This window comes from Tauraco erythrolophus, chromosome 26 (genome assembly GCF_009769465.1).
Source record: "Tauraco erythrolophus isolate bTauEry1 chromosome 26, bTauEry1.pri, whole genome shotgun sequence".
Classification (NCBI taxonomy): Eukaryota; Metazoa; Chordata; class Aves; order Musophagiformes; family Musophagidae; genus Tauraco; species Tauraco erythrolophus.
Window position 1 is genome coordinate 883,683 of NC_141490.1, and position 18,496 is coordinate 902,178.

Genomic DNA, 18,496 nt, shown 5'->3' on the forward strand with positions numbered 1-18,496 from the left:
GGCATGGAGAAGCCCGTCGTGGGGCGCGATGCACGTAAACAGCGCGCTCCCCGCGAGCCGTGCCGCGCAGCACGAACACGTGGCCGTGCCACGCGCAACAGGGAGCTGCCCTGAAATGACACCGCTGCAGGTGGACCCCCCGCCAGAGGCGTTGGCTTTGGCCAGCGGGAAGCCATCTCCTGCTGTGCCGGGACACCACACCTCCTGGCCGGGACTGCGACTGCCAGATGCCAGAAAGATGCTCCCCAAAGAGATCTGTCCGGGTTGGAATGAGACCCCATCCCAGCCACAGCCTGCCACTCAAGCTGTCCACACCGCTCCCAGTGCCCTTTCTCCCTCGGAGACACCGCAGTCCTGGAGCAACCCCGTGCCGGGGCGGTCGGAGACGCAGCCGGCCTCCCCCTTCCTTTGCACAACCGTGGGGTTACGTGCGGTTAACAGTCAGCTTTCCCGGAAAAGCGAGAAGGAAAACATGAGGTAACAGATGTTGGCGGAGCAGTGCCACCCACACGCTGCTCGGGACACCGCTCCAACTGTGGGAACGGTTGTCCGGGCCGGCAGCCCGCTCCTCCAGCTCCGCAAACAGCCCCGGTGCAGAAGTGTCCCCGCAGTGGTGGGCCCCCAGCACCAGCCCCGGCGCTGCAGGTGACGAGGCACGGCCGGACACGAACCCCTGGCCTGGAACAGCCCCGACCCAAAAGACAGCCCCACGTTTCCCGTGGCCAGCACGGCCCCTCTGGGGACGCAGCTCTGGCCGCAGGGGCAGGACGGCCTGAATTCCGGCTCCTTTCCTCGCCCCAGCCCTGCTCCAGCAGCAGGGAAGGCTTTCATCCCCCCCCATCCAGAGGGGACAGGGCCAGGCAGCCTTTGTGTCGGTGTGGCATGTGACACTGGCACCGCAGGCAGGGCCACCGCTGCCAGCTCGGCTCCTCCGGCGCCGAGGCGAGGCAGGTTTCCCATGGGCAGCGCTCCCAGCCCTGCGAGGGCTATGCTGGAGCAGAACGGGAGCAGAGCCCTTCAAAAGCAGTTTAGTCACATCCCACACGCGGATTTGGTCGGCGCTCTCACGGTCTCCGGCAGAAGCTCCACAGAGAAGCCAGGGCTTTGCACCCAGGGCCAACACACGCTCCGGAGCCACTGCAACGCTACGCTCCGCTCTTGGGAAAACGCGCTTGGTGGGCTGGGGAGGATCCCCCCGGCTCTGGAGAAGCTGCGGCCATGTAACAGTATAGGAAAAATAACGGGAAAAGCCAGGGACGTGGCTGAGGAAGCCCGGCCGCCAGCACCAACACTCGAGACGAGCGGCGCTCGGCGGGGCGAGTCACCCCAAGGTGCCCGTGCACGCGCGCTTGCACGCAGCACGGCTCCAGGGGCACGAACGCTGAGAGTTTGTGGGATTTGCCCGCAGGGAAGGGCACCTTGGCAGCCTGGATGTCGTCTCTGCCTCGAATCGAGGCGGCGCAGGCCTGACCCCGGCATGTTACGGAAGCCAGGACGAAAGCAGGGTGAGCCGTGGCATCTCGGGAGCCCTCCGGCCAGCCCGGTCGGAAGGGCTGGCACAAGGCTATTTGCAAACATTTACTTGCCTCCCTCAGTTACAAAGTCTCCTGTCTAAAGTCCTGTTCCCTTGTGTAACCGGCTCCAGCACCACAGGACGGGGACAGAAATCCAGCTTCCGACTTGGCTCAATCTTGTTGTTCATCTAACGGTCTGCAGCATTAAGGTGCCAACTCACAACTCGGTACAGAACGCACCTCCAGAGCTCCCCACCTCCTGGGGTGCTTCTCCCCTTCCATGCTTCAAGCACCGCAGGGAAACTGAGGTCCAAGAGCAAACACATTAGTAATCCTGCATTTAAGACGACTTTGGAAGAGCCGTGCCTCGTCCCTACCCCCCGCTCACACTCCGGGGGGCCAGGGCTTGGCATGCCCGCTCTGCCCTCCCAGCCAGTCTGTTCCAACCCAGTACTTTCCCAACAAACCCGTGCTGTGTCCCCACACAAAGCCGTGTCTCCTGCACCCTGGACACTCCTCCTCCGCAATAGGGTCCTCTGTGCCAAGGGCAAGCTGACGGCCCCGGAGCAGCACGGCTCAGTCCTGCAGTGAATACCAATCCACCCAGCTCAGCCTGGAAAGCCTCCCTTCCAAGCGCTCCTAGCAAGGGGCTAGGATGGTGTTTTTCATCCAGAGAAGGCCTGTAATCACAGCTCAGGCAGGAATTTCTCTGCCAGAGCACCGCTGCCAACACAGCCACCAAGGAGCAAAGGCTCAACTGCTTCCAACTAGCAGAAAAGGTCTTGGGACACTAACGGCAAGCTCCAACTCGCTTCCTTCGGAACCAACCCCTTCTAGCTCAAGCAGGACTCAAGTCTCGCTGCTGCCGCTTCCCAAGCGCCAGAGGAGCTGCTGCAGGGCAGCCTTGGCCGCAAGGCGCTGAGCACCACTCCCACTGTGCACGTCTGTGGAAGCTCTGGCAGCGCCAGGGCTCGAGGGGTCTGGGGTTCTTACGAGACAGACCCCACCGCCGCACTGGGGGTGCGCTCGGAGCTTCGCTGTTCCTGGGCCCATTGCTCGCTCGGGGTGGGGAACATCTCCGACCAGGATGGAAGCGCCAGCAGCACACAGCACCCCTGGGAAGAGGGCAGTGTTCTGGGACCTGGTCTTTACCTGCCTGCAGAAGTGGGTCACATTCCAAAGAGCAGCAGCCAGCCAGGTTCCCTTCTTATTTAACGCTGTTTACTGGAGAGACTGTGCCTGCCATTTGCTTAAGGCCACAAAGCCCAAAGGAATCCAGGCAATCCCCCGCTATGCGAGACATGTCACGGAACGCTTGCCGTGCTGGGTGGGGACGGCGTCCTCCAGCAGGAAGGCAAGCGGCACGCGCCAGGAGCCTTACCTCTGCTGGGCACCTTATTCCTGCTGAATCCAGCAGCGGGCTGATGTCGGTACTGGTGCGTCCCCAGCTCCTGCGCGTGACTAGCAGTTCCCAGCAAAGATTCTGGGTCCCCGTGCCCTCCTGCGTTCACAAGCAGAGGGGTCTCGTGGCAACCTTTGGTCAATGTGTTTGAACTCTTACTGTCTGCAAAGCTGTCCCTGGCACCCTCGCACGCGCAGTCCTCCTCCATGCTCTCCGAGTGGAACAGGGCCGGCTGGTGTACGTATCCGTGCGGCGGCACTGACGCGGGCACCTGCTGGATACATTCTTGCGCCCTGATTTTTAAGAGGTGCTGGGGGCTGTTCTGCGGGTGGTACGTGTCGGCGCTCTGGTAAGGCAAAGACAACGACTGGCGCTCCGAGAGGTTCTGTCCCACGCTGGTGCCCAGGTTCCCAGCATCCCCTTGACTCATGTGCCTGAACAACTCTTGAAACTCTTGCTGCTGCTGCTGTTGCTGCCGCCGTTTGATGAGCTGTGCAAATTCTGCCTGGGGCAGCCGCATGTCCGTGTGCCCCGTGAGCGAGTGCCGGGGAGAAAGCAGTCCCTGGAGGATGTGCGGTACCTGCTGGTGTCGGCTGTAGTCGGGAGGCGTTGGGGACAACAGTGCTTGCTGTAGTGCTGACGCAGTGTAGTGCTGCTGTTGCTGATGTGCGTTTTGCGGGAAACTGGGATACTGGTCAAGCTGCGGGACTTTCAGAGCTTGCTGAGCTGGAGGAAACCCAACTCCTCCCGACGGGCTGTAGCTGCTGGGGGAAACGCGAGGCTGCTCTGGGAACAGGTGGGGGTGTAAGTGCACCTGGTCGTAGTTGGCGGGGGGATACCTGCTCACGTTCAGACTGCAAAGAACGGAGAAGAACAAGTGACTGCACTGCAGCAGCTCCGGCTCGGCTCACCTCCCCTTGGGAGACAGCTGCTTCTGGGCAGGAGGTGCTCCCTACGCTGCAGCCCCGCCGACTCTGAGCCCTGACCTGGCTCAGGGAGACAGCTCGCTCCCCAAAACCAGCGCAGCGCAGCCCCGGGCTGGCGAGGATGTCTCAGCCCGAGGCATCCGCCCCCACTTCTTCCTCCCCACTCCCGGCTCGGGGAAGCGGCGCGGAGGTGGCCGGGGGCCTTACCTGTGCGACTCGGCGCTGTCGGCGCTGAGCTGCTTGGACAGCTGCCTGTGGCCGTAGGTGAGGGAGGCCATCAGGTTAGCGCGGTGCTGCATCTGCATCTGGTTGGCGCTGGGGCTGATGGGCATGCCCCGCGCGTGGGAGGGCATGCCCTGCCCGGCCACAGAGGCCCCTTGCAGGAGGCTGTTGCTGACCATGTCGCCAGGCTCCTGCACTTGGATAGTGACCTGCTGAGGCTGCGACTGCTGCTGCAGGCCCAGGCACGTCAGCCCCATGTTTGGGGGAGGGGAACAGTTACCGGACTGCGGGAAGATTGTGTTGTGGGATGGCATCCCTTGGAACTGGGACTGGGAGGCGGCACCTACAAGGAATAAAGAGCCTCAGCACCCGTGCCAGCCTGCGGCAAGGGCTTGGGAGCTGCTGCTCTTCCGGGCCACCCTGGGAGTCCCGGTACGTGCATCTGCGGGTGGTGAGGAGCGCTACTCCCGACCGCTCCGTCGCGCTGCGCCAGCGTGCAAAGGTCACAGCTAGAGCCCCTTGCGCAGAAAGAGAAACAAAGCGGAGTTGACAGTAATTTGCATAAACCCCAGAATATCAGCCCTTCCTCCCCACCCCCGGGAGCGATAAGGAAAGGATCTTATGACAAGAAAGCCAACAGCACATTCCAGCTGGCAGCTTCTCGCAAGCCCTCGATAACATCAGACCTTGCTGCCAGATGGAGAACCTTTTACACCATCAGCAAACCGCGCAAGGATCAGGCTGCAGGGAGGGGGAGCTGAAGCCCCCGGCACCCCCACACGCCGTTGTCCCCGGAGGTTTGACAGGACCATACGGTTGTGCCAAGCGGCCCGTCCAGAGGAGCGCAGACGGCTCAGCAAACTGCCGGGGCTTACCGTGGGGCTGGAGCACGCTGCTGCTCACGGGAGGTGGGCTGCTGTTGGGCTGCCTGAAGAGATGGTTGTTAGGGTGGTTCGGGGGCGGGCTGGATGGCTGAATCCGTAACCTAGGCAGGGAAACGAGCACCTTTTCGTCATGCCTGCTCCTCATTAAGATGCCTTTTCAACTGCCAGAGCTGACACCGCATGCTGTGTTTCTCTTGTTTTAGATAAACACCACAAAGCCCTTGTCTGGGATCCCAAGCTCTTCACAGCTTGGCTTCTCGTTCGAGAGCCACCTGACTCACCCGAGTCACACGGGCAGTGAGCATAACCCAGTGGCTCCAGCAGAAACCCGGGGTCAAGGACACCGCAGGCTTGCCTCCTGACTCACCGTGCCTGGCGAGAAGCCTCCCTTTCTCCTTTCCCATCAGTCAGCCTGCCTCAGCTACAAGTCAGAGTGCTGAAGCCAAGGACGGTTGCCCAACCAAGGGCCTGAAAAGGTGTGAGACACCCAGCAGCCGCTCAGGGTGGAGGGCACGAGCGAAATGGGCTACTGAAGGTAACGCGTTCTCGAGCCGGCCAAAAGGCAGAACCATCCGTCGTCTGTTCAAAGCGGTTTTGTGCCGCTGACTCGCGTTTCTCTGCTTCGAGAAGTCCTTCAGACAGAACCCAGCAAAGGCCCAGGCACATTCACCTGGGAACTGGCGGTGCCATCCCTACTTTATACACTTCCAACTCGGCCTCGGACTCCTAAGTGCGTTAGCTCATCCCTGGGCTCGAGTACGAGTAAAAGCCATTTCCCAGAGCTTTACCTCTGAAGCTGGTGAGTGAGCAGAGCTGGCTGGTTTTCACATGGAGCTTGCAAGGGTGGAGATGGCTGGGGTGGTCGGATGCAGTCCTGAATGGGGCACCAGAAGAAAAAACAACAAGCATTGGCAACCAGTTGTGTCTCAACTAGTAAATTCAGTAAACGTTGGTCAGTGAAGTAGAACATACGTAGATTCACCAAATACTCAATCCCTGATTGCAGCTCTGGCTATCGCAGAAGCTGTGCAAACGTCACTGCTGAAGTCTTTCAGGCTTGCTTCTCATTACAGCACGCCCAACAATCTACCCTCCTCAATCCCACCGGGACCCGCTCAATGTTTTATCTGCAGCGACGCAGGAAAACACAGCTAAGACGTCAGAAGGTCAGGCTCAGGCCCCAGTACCTGAATCTGCTGATGAAGAATCTGATGGTGCTGCTCCTGCTGGTACAACATGTGCTGCTGCTGCGTCTTCTCCAACGTCCTCTCATCCATGTGCCCACCATACATCTTCTGAAGCTGCTCACACTCCTGTAATGAATTCAACACACCCTCTAAGGGAACTTTTTGTGCACGGCACACCTGCTGTGCAAAAAGGCACTCTCTGCAGCCCGTGCGTCCGAAAAAGCCAGTGAAGAAAGCCTAATCCATTTAATTTGACAGATATGTGCAATAACATGGCGAGCTCAAGCCTTAGACAACAGAAAAGAAGCAGGTGCACGTAACACTGAGCTGGTCCCGTCCCATTCCATTAAAGCACAACGCTCTGGTAACGGTAAGCTGAAGGACAAAAAAAGAGCATCTCATTTCTACGGTGCTGCAAGGTGAAAGCCCTGTCCTGGGGCCAAACCCCGCACGAGCCGTCGGTACGACATGCACTGACTGCATGGGGAACAGCACGCGATACACTCCAAACTCTGGGGTGGGAACTGCCCTTTTCCCAGGACACCCTGGAACAGCCCCAAAACTTTGCTGCCACAGAAAACGCTGGAGATCTGCAGCCACAGCCTGACAGTGCTGGTGGGACCCACGAAGGCAGGCGGAACAGCCCACTCGTGAGCACAGCATGTGGTCTGCTCAGCAGAAAAAGGGGATGGAAGGCCCCAGGGCCCCCAGCCCACAGATGAGCAGCATGCATGTTTAGAGGAGGCTCAGCAGGGCTGCTGCAGATGTACAGAGGGGGAACAGCTCCTCGAGTGGCAAGCCACCACTGCTGCGTGTCCTCAGCTGCTAGTGGTAAAGATTTCACCTTTTGCTTCCTGAAGCAGCGAGGCTGAGACAATAAAAAGCCCTTGCAGAGGCTCTTTTGAGGACCCTCACCCCTCTCTTTTACCTGCTGAAGCTGTTTGATGCTACTGTTATTGCCCATCTTCTCCAGGTGGGCTTTGAAAGCCTGGATGCTGGCAGCACCATCAGAGAAGCGCCGAACCGGGGAGAAGCGTTCGGTGGGGAGGTGCAGAGTATTTGAGTCCTTGTAAATAGAACTGAACACATGGGGAAGCGGGTTAGTGCTGCCAGGTAGAGAACAAACTCCAGTACAGTGACATTTAATTTACACCAGCCGTGTCAAGTTCTCCCTGCCCGCTCACCCAGAGTAAACCATGGTTTAGATCAAGAAATAAAGTGCCAGCAGCACCATGAATAGGAAGGAAACAGGATTACCAAGCATCCTCAGTGTCTGGGCAGATAAATGTGTTTTAAGGCTGGAGATGACTCAGCCACAAACCCGATTCCAGATGGGCAGCAACTCACTGTCCGTCCAGACAGATGCTTCTATCCCTCAGATGGAAAAGGTTTACAGAAACCATTCAGCGTCCTAAAAACCTGAAAATCACCTTCCAGCTGCCCAGGGCCCCCGACTACATCTGACGCCTGTGGAAAACAGGAGGGGCATGTGGAGAAAGGAGCCTGACATGTTCTGCAGCCTCTGAGGAGGAAGGGGGGCTGGCATCCATGCTTACAGATGCGCCGAGTTACAAAAAGAGGGCAGGAACCTAAGCCTGCACAGTAGGCAAAGTCCTTCTGACATATTAACCAAGCTGCCACTTCACATGCAGAGTCTCCCAGTTGCCTGGATGCTTGGCACTGGGTAATCAGAATGGCTACATTGGAAAAGCAGAAAGAGCCAGTATCGAGGCAACTGTGCCCAAGGCACTACAAGCACTTTCTCACAATGAGGTTTCTTCTTCGCCATCAGAGGGAGCCAGATTTTTTTCAGGAGCTGTTTTCTCCCAAAGCTGGGGCTCCCTCTGATCCAAGTCAAGCATTAAGCTCCTGCCCGGCCACTAGGTGCAACCTGTATCATCATTAGCAAAGCTAACTTCCCATGCACTGGTCCCAGCGTGCCTTACACCGCACGGAATCAGGTTTCTCTGCCTGCCCTGATGGTTTCGGTGCAAGTGCAATCTACAAAACCCAGCAAACCACACTCAACGGCACAGGCTCCGGCAGTAGCCTTTGTCTGAGAAGGCCACGGAGACGTGGTCTTCACAGCATCTCTGACATCCCGGCACTAAGCCCAACAGGAGCCCATCGGCTGCACGCTGGCGTGGTCCTGAACCGCGTTACTGCCGACAAGTTACTGCTGTGGCTGCTCTGAATAAGGCTCTTTACTGAAGCCTGTTCCACAAAGTGAAACTACTTCTCCTGGAGAGGCTGCCCCTTGTCCGAAGGTGACTGATGCTGGACCGTTTCCAGCACGCTGGGTTCAGTTCTTGTCACCTGGGCTGCCTTAGCAGGACACGCTTCAGTTTCTATAGATCGCACAGAACTTATCCTGATCCCTTTGGTCTCCTGTTGTATTGATGGAAGGCAGAAGCTACAGAAGCAATTACGCTGAGGTTCCCAAACCCACGTAGCCAAGGCAGAACGACTGTCTTGTGCCGTATTTCAATTCTGCTGTATTCAATTCAAGTGCTGTATTTCAATTCTGCTTTCAGACACTAAGTTATTGTGACCAAAACCGGGTGCTACATAAGAAGGTGGCTTAAAATATGTGAAGAGCTAAAATAAAACCCACCTGTCATTCAATTACTGAGGTCTACTTATGTGATGACGCAATACTGCTAACGGTTTCTGTGCCATACGTGTCTTGGACACAACATGGAGCCATCTGTTCAGGCCACTGCCAGCTGAAGTTGCTGTGATTTTGCAGGTAAAACGTGAGGCGGGCTCACAGTGCGTTTCGACACTGAGGGTGGAAGGAGCAGATCCCACCCTGTTCATGATCCAACGAAACAGCCTCAGGACTCCAAAGCCAAGAGGCAGGGGTGACACCGGCGTATTTACAGGGTAAGTGTGTTTTAACAGTCTTGTGAAAAAAGCCAACTCCTGCAGAGCGTGAGCGACCCCGCTTACCTTCACGATTTGAAGCAATCCTTAAAGCAGGACACAGCACATTCTGGTTGTTTTGCAAGCTGCACTTCTCTTCCTATCAGGCTTTTCTGTGACCCTAGAAATCTTTCCCCTCCCACTCCTCCGTGAGTGAGTAACTTCAGGGGAGCGAGGTGCTTATCTGGGTTTTTCCGAGTTCCAGCGTGGCACTAGCACTGCCTCAGTCTGCTCAGAGTTCACCTGTCTCTGCTGATCACATCAGTAATGCCTCAGCTCAGCAGGTATCTGGCTACAATAAAAAGCCCTTTGTCAAGCTTGCCGGTGTGAGCTGGCTGAGAGACTGAGCCCAGCACCAGCCGCGCCTGGCAGGCGACGGAGCCCGACTGGCAGCGAGCTCCGCGGGCTGCGGCTGGCTGGCACGCTCAGCGCTGAGCGGTTCGGAGCACAGGTTTCGAGCTCCCTCTGTGGCATTAGCGTCTCCAGGACTCCGTGGCAAATTAACACCTCTCTCCATCAGGATTGCCCCACCCACACAATTTGAGGGTGTTTAGAGCCAATCTGCACCCCTTCCCTCCTTCCCTCCCCAGCTTCCTTTCCCCACATCGCTCCCATCAGGGGTTCGGATCCGAAATAAAATGACTCTTGAGGAGCTTTGCAAAGAGACTTTGCAGTCAAAACACACAACTCTGGTGCAGAACAGTGAGGTTTTTAAGCTCTGCTGTAGATGACTCTTGGTGCAGCCTTTTGCCTGCATCTGCCTCCAAAAACGTTCTGTAGAAAACCTGCTATCTGCTGCTAGCTTGACACCTACAACAGGGAAAAGCTTTCCTCTCAAATGAATAGCTTATTCCCAACCCTCGTGTGATGGCAGCCGTTCTGGCAAGTCATCTCCAGCCACAAAGACAGGACTGGAGGGGAAGAGCCAGCTGATTCCTGCCCCTGCGTCGCCTGTGTCGGCAGGCACAGAGCCTGCGCCAGCACAGAACTCATGTCCCAGCACGGTCGGACACCCTCTGCTCTATGGATCTACTCTTCGCACTTGTTCCTCCTCCTCACCCCTCCCTGCCAAGCGGGATGTCCTCAGTGCTCCGGTCCAGATGACATCTGAGCAGGTTTCCTGGCGCAAAGCTGCCCGAACGGCCGGTGCCACTACTCACCGGTGCTGATCGGGGACCAGGTGTGGAGCCCAAGCCCGGGGTCGGAAGGACTGCTGTCCTAGCTGCCTCTGCAAGTCTGGAGGGATTTCAGCTGTAGGGTTGGTCATTGCCAGAGTGTGCCTTTTTGACCTATTTGCCAAGTATCTGCAACAAGCAGGAGCACATTTTATAAGAGACTGATGGGAGTACTCCAAAAACAGGGAGCGTTAGATAATCCAGAGCAAACGGGAAGGAAGAACGCCTGATGCAGTGCTTGGAACCAACCGGGGAGAAGCTGCCCACGCCTGTCACATCTCTGGGTCTTCACTGCTTAGGGGACAAGCATAGTTTCAGCCACTTGTATGCTACCACCAGCCTCAGAAGGAAAGAGTAGCCATTTGCTCTTCCCAGCAGGAAAGCCATGTTTCGTCTCAAGGGGAACGCTGGTATATCCCTTCGGGAATACCCAGGTGACTACCTGCCCCCAGTGTGGATCCACGCCACTACAGCAGCTCTGCCTCCCTCTCCCAAGGCCTCGCTGAGGCACGGGGAAGTCTGCTGCATGCACGGAGACAAGAGACGAGTCACAGACAGCCCTGGCAAAGCTGGCTGGAGAGCGGGGCAGAGCAGAGCCGCCACTCAGCTGCACCCTTGCGGGACGGCCTTTGTGCTTCAGACCTCCCCTGGGACGCCCCGAGCCCAGCTGTCACAGCCGGGAAGGGCACAGGAGGGCCACCCCACCAGAGGTGATGGGTGGGTAGAGCCTGAGGAAGAGCGCTGGGCTGAGGAAGGGCGGGTGCCGGGTCCGAGTGCGCCATCTAGTCCCGGCTCCGCGCCCTGGGGAGTCGGAAGTCGCTCGGCCATGCGCAGGGCTGAGCCAGCGAGGGAGACGGAGCAGCGAGAGGGTCCCTTCCTCTTGGAGCCACAGCCCCCAGCACTGAGGCTGGGCTTAGCCTCTCGCACCAGCTGCTGCCCGAGCTGCTTGTTACCAGCTACGGTGACACTCGGAGCAGCTGGGGGCACCGGGCCACAAGAGATAAGGAACGAAGCACCTACCCGGGATGCCCCGGCTTGTGTGGAGCAGGGGGGTAGCACTTCACCCACCCAAGGCCAGCTGGGACCAATGCCCGCTTATGAACTCAACTATTTCTGCTCTTGTGAGCCAGCAGCAACGAGGCAGCTGTGGCAACCGTGACAAAGATCACTCGGCCGGTGACGCCGGGGTACTAACGGGGAACTCTCGCCTTCACTCTTCTCCCCTGCTAAGGCTCCCTGCCACTGCAGCTTCGACCGCTGAAGCAGAGAAGAGCAGCAAGCCATAAAGTTGTGGCCTTCTCCAAACCCAGCCTCTCTTTGCTAGCTACTGAAGCCACTTAAGCAGAAGACAGCAAGTTAACAGGATGAAGAGTGCTCCACGTTGTGGTAACTTGCCAAAGTCTGTGCCATTAGCTGTTTAAGAATCATTTGATGCAGACGGAGAAAGTTTCCCAAAGAGCTTTACAGCTGTGGTTTGCTAAGATCATTTTATTTCAGACCTCCAGGGAACAATCCAATCATGAGCTATAACAGCGTTTCGGGTGGAAGAAAGTTTCCCAAAGCTCCGAGGAGATGTGACTGTTCCCTGGAGCAGAGAAAAGGCTGTGGTCTGTTTTCAAGGTCAGATTAAGGAGGGCAAAAACTGCTCACTGGTGGCTGCGCACAGCGTGTTCAGAGCAGTGTCCTGAGAAGCTAAATATTTGCATCCGTCCCTGATGTTAATGTTATTTACCCTGCTCCTCTGATGACTGCTGACATGTTGCAACACCAGGGGGTGGAGAGCGAGCGAACACACGACCTGGATGGGTTTTTTGCTGGGCCATCTGGTGGAAGAACATGTGGTATGAAAGGACTAAGGGCAGCACTGTCAAGAGCGGCAAGGCGACCTATGGGTCCAAGGAGACTTGCCTGTCAGTGGGATCTGCCCATCGCAGTGGCTCGCAGCCTACGAACACTGCATGGGGGTTTCCAAACAGTTCCAGCTGAGCTAACGCTTCCACCTCAAGACCCAACTGAAACCTTAGATTTTGGAACAGGAAAGGTGAAAGTCTGCTCAAGTAGGACATCCAGGCAATCTCTTGCCACTAATCAGATTTACCTGATGGGCACAGTCCGAAAGACTGTCTACCATCTGAAGCGTTGCCAGTGGATGTTATGGGCCCTAAATTCCACCTTCTTCTAGCTATGTCCAGAGCCTGTGCTCCTGAGCCCTGCTGGGGAGGACAGCGCACAGCCAGGGAACGGCAGCTCAAGAGGGGCTGAAGGCCGCCCACCGCGTCGGGAGGGCCAGGCTCTTCCTCTGCTCCACGCCACAACGGAGCCTCGTTTCTTGCACCACGCTGCCTTGCGTCAGGGGCAGGTCACCAGCACGTACCTGCCCCGTATCATGGCTCAGGGGATGAACAGCAGCTTGTGGAGCTGGACAATACCGTGAGCGAGCACAGAGATGAGGGTGGTGAAGAACTAGAGCACAAGGCTGCGCAGAAAACACCAGATGCACTCTGTGTCAGCTCTGAGGTAGGGCTGAAGCAAGTTCTTTCACATGTACCAGCTTTGACTTTCTTCCCAGCTCAGGTAGGCAAAAGGCGTCTCCGTGCACACTCTGCACAAGCTGTCACTGCACACACCCACCGTTCAAATCCCCGCCTCGCTCTGGAAGGAGAAGAGCTGGCAAAAGCTCTGCACTACAACCTCCATCCACCCCAGGGTTTCTCTGCCCGCAAGCAACCCCCAGATTTGCATCCTTGTCCCCAGAGCAGCCCCTGAGGAAAGGCGACCTTACTCCAGGTGGTGACCTGTACAAACTGGGGGGGGAATCCAGACAACTGTTCAAGTTTGAGGTAAGAAGTAGGAGCACTCCGTCACCACACCCACCACACGTAGTGCACCAGCTGGTTAGCAGAGAAGCAGCTACGCAAAAGCTACTAAGAAAGTGTTAGCAAGGACGTGGTTAGTCTTTTCACGGACTGAGAAAGTACAAGCACATCCTACCCGCTTCCCAGTACGTGTTTGGAGCAGACAAAGAGAACAGAAGTTTCCAGCTTGGTATCTAATAATCCCTTCCTTACTGGAGCAGACTATTTTAAGGCCCACTGCTAAAATTAGAAGCTAGAGGTACCCGTATTTCCAGCAAGCTCACTTTGTTTAAGGCATCAGAGTTGGATGTTTACTGCACGTCTTGATACAAAAGCTGCGTTGACACCCAAGGCCACAGATGAGACCTTCCAACCTCCATCACTCAGCAGGGAGGGGTGAATCACTCAGCACTCATTTTGCAGGTTAGTGTGGATTGCATGCTGGTGCACACTAAGCAAAGGAATTTAGCAGTTTCAGAGTTTCTGGAGAACCTACTGCTCAATTAGCTACCCATTTCACGGGGAATTCAGCTTTATAAGCACCTAGTGGTGTCAGAGGACTAATTGCCTGCAGTAGTCAACACCCACAGGAACAAGAGAGTGTTCAGCCTTGGCTGTAATCAACATTGTTGCCTGTGATGAGGTTGCTGTGTTTTAGTTCAGCTGTGGAACACCACAGGGTGAGCCTTTTGGAGGTAGTAAGGGCAAACATTAACAGACTGGGAGTTACCTCTGCACAGCCTCCTGATCCGGCTCCCCGTCGGAGCTCTCCTCGTCCACTGGGGTGACAGCCGGGACAGCCTGCAGAGAGAAGAGAAGCCATGGGTTCCAGAAAGTGGCTGGCGTGGTCCCATCTGCGCAGCAGACACCTGACCTTCCCAAACAAGACTTCACAAGGATAGAAGCCAGCTCCTCTGCAGCACCAAGGACACTCGGCCAAGAACCCCTTCCCTTCCAGTGATCCTTCCCCAGTCTACGCTGCCTGCACAGTGCGGCTGCTTCCTTTGGCGCTACCAGGAGAACCCATTGATACAGAGGCATCGAGGAAGAAAGAATGTGCATGAATGCCCAAGATGGACATTTCAGTTTTCTCTATGAAATCAGCGTAGGAGAAGAAAAGCAACCATTTAGAAAGTTCACAAACACTTTGTCAAGTCAAGAGGAACACCATCTCAGCTGCTAGCTGCAGGAGAGCCCAGCAGCTCTGCCCCAAGCGGACAGAGCACCTCTCCGCCCTAGAGCAGGGCAGCCTTCGGAAGCACGCACCAGCGTGGTGTGAGCTCCCCGAGGTGCTTCCAGAGTGCTACAGACTGAGCCTGCTCCTCTCTCTGCTCTGAGCTGGAGGCAGTCACCTCTGCCTGCAGGAGAAGATGTTTATAAGCACACCACCAACTCTCTTCTTTCCTTTTGCTACTTACTGGCGTCATAGTGACGAGCGGAGACGGACCTCGAGGACGTTTCAGCAGCTGCTGTGCGTGTAACTGGATGTTAGCTCCACCATCTGATGCCCTCCGCCCCAGAGGGCCCATGCCATTCAGCAGCTGCAGGGTGGGGGGCTGCAGCAGGGACTGCTCCTGGGAAGCACAGACAGCGCAGTTGTTACCGACCCCACAGCGGATCCCTCCGGGACCTGAGCCCCAAGGCCACAAACCCAGGCGTTGGCACGAGAGAAGACAAGCTTTCTGGGCTTCAGGAGGGATGAAGGAGAAGCACCAATGTCTCAGAGCGGACGGGGAGCAGAAAGAGGCAGTGCCAGTGGAAAACCAGTGTTTAACTATGTTTAACATTTCCCTGTGCTCTGCTTCAGCTGCCAGGCAGGCTGCAACCTGCAGCTCCAAGGCCGGCGGCACAGTCCTGTTTCTCCCCAGCCCACTAACTACTTTTATGTTGCAGTGTTCTTTCATTCTTCAGCTTTTTAAGTAACCAGCTGGAATCACAGCTAGACAGACAGCAAGAGGGTAAATTTTGAAGCTTATGGAGTCCAAGGAACTGGCAAATAGAGAGAGTGGGCACAAGCACAAATGCCACCCCACGTGGTGGTGGGGCACAGACTGCAGCAGGGAGCACGGGCATCAGTCAGTACCTTGTACTCCAGCTGACCCGTGGGCTGCAGGTTCTGCCTAGGCAGCACGTTGTGCATGAAGTTCACATTCGGGGTCACCTGCAGGAACGGAGCTTGAGGAGCGACACGGGGGAAGCCAGGCAGGAGCTTCTGCAGATCTTCCATGACTTCCGTCCTGTGCAACCACATTTACAGACAGGTGAATTAGCAATGATGTGAAAAGAACCACCCCTGGCCTCAGGGCACCCAGCTTCCCTTCACAAAAAGGCTTCCTGTTGCTCTGGAAGATGGTCACAGAGAACAGCCAAGCTGCCCTTTGGATTCGGTTTGTCCCTTTTTCCCCCCTCCAAATTGAGATGTGCCAGAACTACCTCTTAGTCATTAACCTCGGTCACATTTATCACAAAAACTTCACTAGGACATGACAGCAGTGCAGCTTAGGTGAGAAACTGGCTTGCACACCAGTGAACACCACTACAGCTTACACTGCTAACCAGGAAGAGGAGGAAAGCTTCTCATCCTCATCCGAAATACTAACCGAGTTGTGCAACGAGACTAGGACGTTTAAAAGAACACTGCTGCTAAAGAGACACCTTGAATTCTTTCTCCATCTAGCAAAACCCAAGTTCGCAGAAATAACTCCAAGCCACTCACAGCAGGGGCAGGAAAGCAAAGGTTCCATCCCGGCCATGATACAGATACACGCACTCACAACCACCTGGTCTGGCCAGAGTGAAGCAGAGGCCTGGGACCGAGGGGCACGCTGTGCAGTGTATTTGCCAGCCCAGAAACTGGCGACTGTTGCCAGTCCAAAAGTTATCAACTCTTATATACCACAGAGCCCAGAAATCTCCTTAAGCCATTAGCCTCTCATCTGCCAACACAGCACATGAATAAATCTGTGACATCTCTGAAGGACCCAAGCCATGTGCCAGGAGTAAATCTCCAGGTTCCCTTAATACTCCATCAGGGAGTCAGAGCCCAATACTAACCGTGGGTCAGCTACTCCAACTGTGTGCCTTCTCATCGAGAGGTAACGGACCAGAGCTTCAGGTGATGGCTCTTCCCCTTCATCACTGTCCAAGTTCATTGTTCCGTCAGTCTGGGCAGGCAAAACATTGGAGATGTTGCAACACGATGCGAGGGTCAAGCAAAAGGCTTCAGTGCAAGCCCAGGAAAAGAACTGGCAGGGGTCAGAGGGGTGTACCTCACCTCCACGATCTGGTTTTCAGGGTTGATGAGCTGGACTTGTGGCACGTTGATGCTCATGGTATTGCCTGTCTGTTCTGTCTGCTGAGCAGAGAGATCAAGATCAGAAGATGCAAAGCTGGCATCACTTACAATCCCTTTACAAAGACTGCGGGATTAACACCAGTGCATGACCTCAGCACCTGGTAACAGGGAGGTTATCCTGGAGCCAGTGAAGATCTCTATTCTCACTTCTCATGGGGTTGCCCCATTTCCCCTCCTCCCTTCTGTTCAGGCAGGGTCAGCACCTCCTCTTCTTCCCTTATGACCTGGCCTCTCCAAGCAAAGTACTTATTTCTTGGACAGCAGCACAAACTGAGGAAGACGCATCGCACAGCGGTCCTGGTCTGTGAACTCCAGCTCCCCATCAGTAACCCTCACAACTGCCTTCTCCTCTGTCACCAAGCTAACACAAGACTTAGTCTGAAGGGTATTTGCTAAAGCCACAGCCAAGGAACAAACTGTTCCTAGTCTCAGGATTACGGCACCCTAAACACACACCAAGCTCGCAGATGAGGAACATTTTGACACTCCTGCCCAGATGAGGTCACCCACAAGCAAGCCTGAGTTTAGCAGGTGAGGGACTGGCTGGCCTTCCAGGGCTGGAAGAACACTAAGCAAGCAGGATCTACCTGGATGTTAGCAGAGGTGGGGAAGGTCATGGTCCGTGGCATGCTCGGAGATGCTGCAATGCGCAGGTTCTTGTGTCTCTTGAGACGGTCGCAGAGCAGGCTGTAGATTGCGCTGTAGTGATCGTACGCGTCAGCTCTCAGTGACTGAAAGAGGAAGAGGACAAAGGGGTCAACCCTTTTTGTCAATCAATAAAACACACTCCATACCGCGCTGAGGTTGCTCGCTTACCAGAGGTGATAAGCAGCACACACAGATGTCTTACCTCCAGGGGGAACGGGCAGGAGATGACTGGCGGCTGCGGTGTCTTACCTGAATTGTGCGCTCCTTGTCCAGCCCCATGTCCGCCATCGCCAGCAACACGTCCTCGTTCAGCGGCTCCATCTGCCTCTCAGTCTTCAGGTGCTGACACTCTGCTATCAGCTGGAAGAGCACAGAAATGTCAGACTTCAGTGCTGACACCTCCCAGGGCACACCATGAGTCAGAGCCAATGCACCAGGCTCCAGCTGCAAGCTGGCACGAGCTTTGAAGGCTGATGGCACACCAATTCAAAAACCTAGCACCTTAGGCTCCCGACGCCAAGGAGACAGATCCAAAAACGTACATGGATGAGGAGTGACGTGGAAAGCAAGACCAGGAGACACGGAAAGCAGAAAGGAAGTACACCAGCACTCGGAATGAGGTTTCTCAAACAGCCAAAAGGAACATGGCAGCACTAGGTGCCCGGAGCCTGTTTGCAGCCCGGCAGGCACCGGGCAGACCCCACCTGCACACCAGCTCCCTTCTGCTCCTCACCCTGTCAAACTCCGCATCGGCCTCCCCAAGCTTCATCCACTTGTGTTTGCAGATCTGCTCCATGGAGAGCCGCTTGCTCGGGTCCAAGACCAGCATGTGGCGGATCAGATGTTCACATTCTGCAGGGAAAGAGAGGCTGGGTAACCCGCTGGGAGGGACGCCTCTTCTGCAGGAGGCAGCCTCACACCGCGACGGCGAAAGCACTTTTTTTCCTTCAAAGCCACACACTCCTCTGGAGGAAGGCATACACGGCAAAAATACCGCGTCTCCTCCTGCGCTTCGCACCTGTTCCGTCCCCGACGTGCCACTTCGCTGCAGACGTTTGATTCCCCCGTGCCAGGAAGGACAGAAGGAAGCCAGGCACCCAGGCCAGCGGGCCCCTGCGCTGTTTGCCAGAGCCCCTGGGTGGCACACGCTGTCCCCCTGTCCCCAGCGTGGCTGGGGGACACGACTGGCTTTTGGGGGTGGAAGGGCAGAGCATCCTTTCAGGGTTCCCCACCCAGCAACAGCTCACTGGGAATGGTTTCTCCGTTGTATTACGTGTGTGCTTTCACCGTGGGGGACTGCTGAGGCTGTGCCCCATCTGGGGTGGGATCTAAGCACCATGTGTTTTAGCCAGTTTTCTGCAAGAAGAGACCCTCTTCCTCAAGTAAGGAGGAAGCAAGGAAGC

At 56.2% G+C, this 18,496-nt stretch overlaps 1 protein-coding gene across 5 annotated transcripts in view; it reads right to left on the reverse strand.

Annotated features, from left to right (window-relative positions):
- The window catches only part of SIK3 (SIK family kinase 3), an 82,177-nt gene that overhangs the window by 4,383 nt on the left and 59,298 nt on the right, over positions 1-18,496 (reverse strand). For 2 of the 5 annotated variants that reach the window (XM_086626886.1, XM_086626885.1), the window contains exons 7-21: positions 17,827-17,945; positions 17,343-17,453; positions 17,033-17,176; positions 16,365-16,445; positions 16,145-16,254; positions 15,174-15,327; positions 14,509-14,664; positions 13,821-13,891; positions 10,221-10,364; positions 7,064-7,214; positions 6,136-6,261; positions 5,737-5,822; positions 4,940-5,049; positions 4,050-4,407; positions 2,896-3,770 (exon numbers count right to left, since the gene is read on the reverse strand). In XM_086626886.1, the coding sequence (XP_086483012.1) occupies positions 2,896-3,770; positions 4,050-4,407; positions 4,940-5,049; positions 5,737-5,822; positions 6,136-6,261; positions 7,064-7,214; positions 10,221-10,364; positions 13,821-13,891; positions 14,509-14,664; positions 15,174-15,327; positions 16,145-16,254; positions 16,365-16,445; positions 17,033-17,176; positions 17,343-17,453; positions 17,827-17,945 (2,796 nt within the window). The remainder of the gene's footprint in view (positions 1-2,895; positions 3,771-4,049; positions 4,408-4,939; positions 5,050-5,736; positions 5,823-6,135; positions 6,262-7,063; positions 7,215-10,220; positions 10,365-13,820; positions 13,892-14,508; positions 14,665-15,173; positions 15,328-16,144; positions 16,255-16,364; positions 16,446-17,032; positions 17,177-17,342; positions 17,454-17,826; positions 17,946-18,496) is intronic. The other 3 variants (XM_086626888.1, XM_086626889.1, XM_086626887.1) reach the window with 3 other exon arrangements.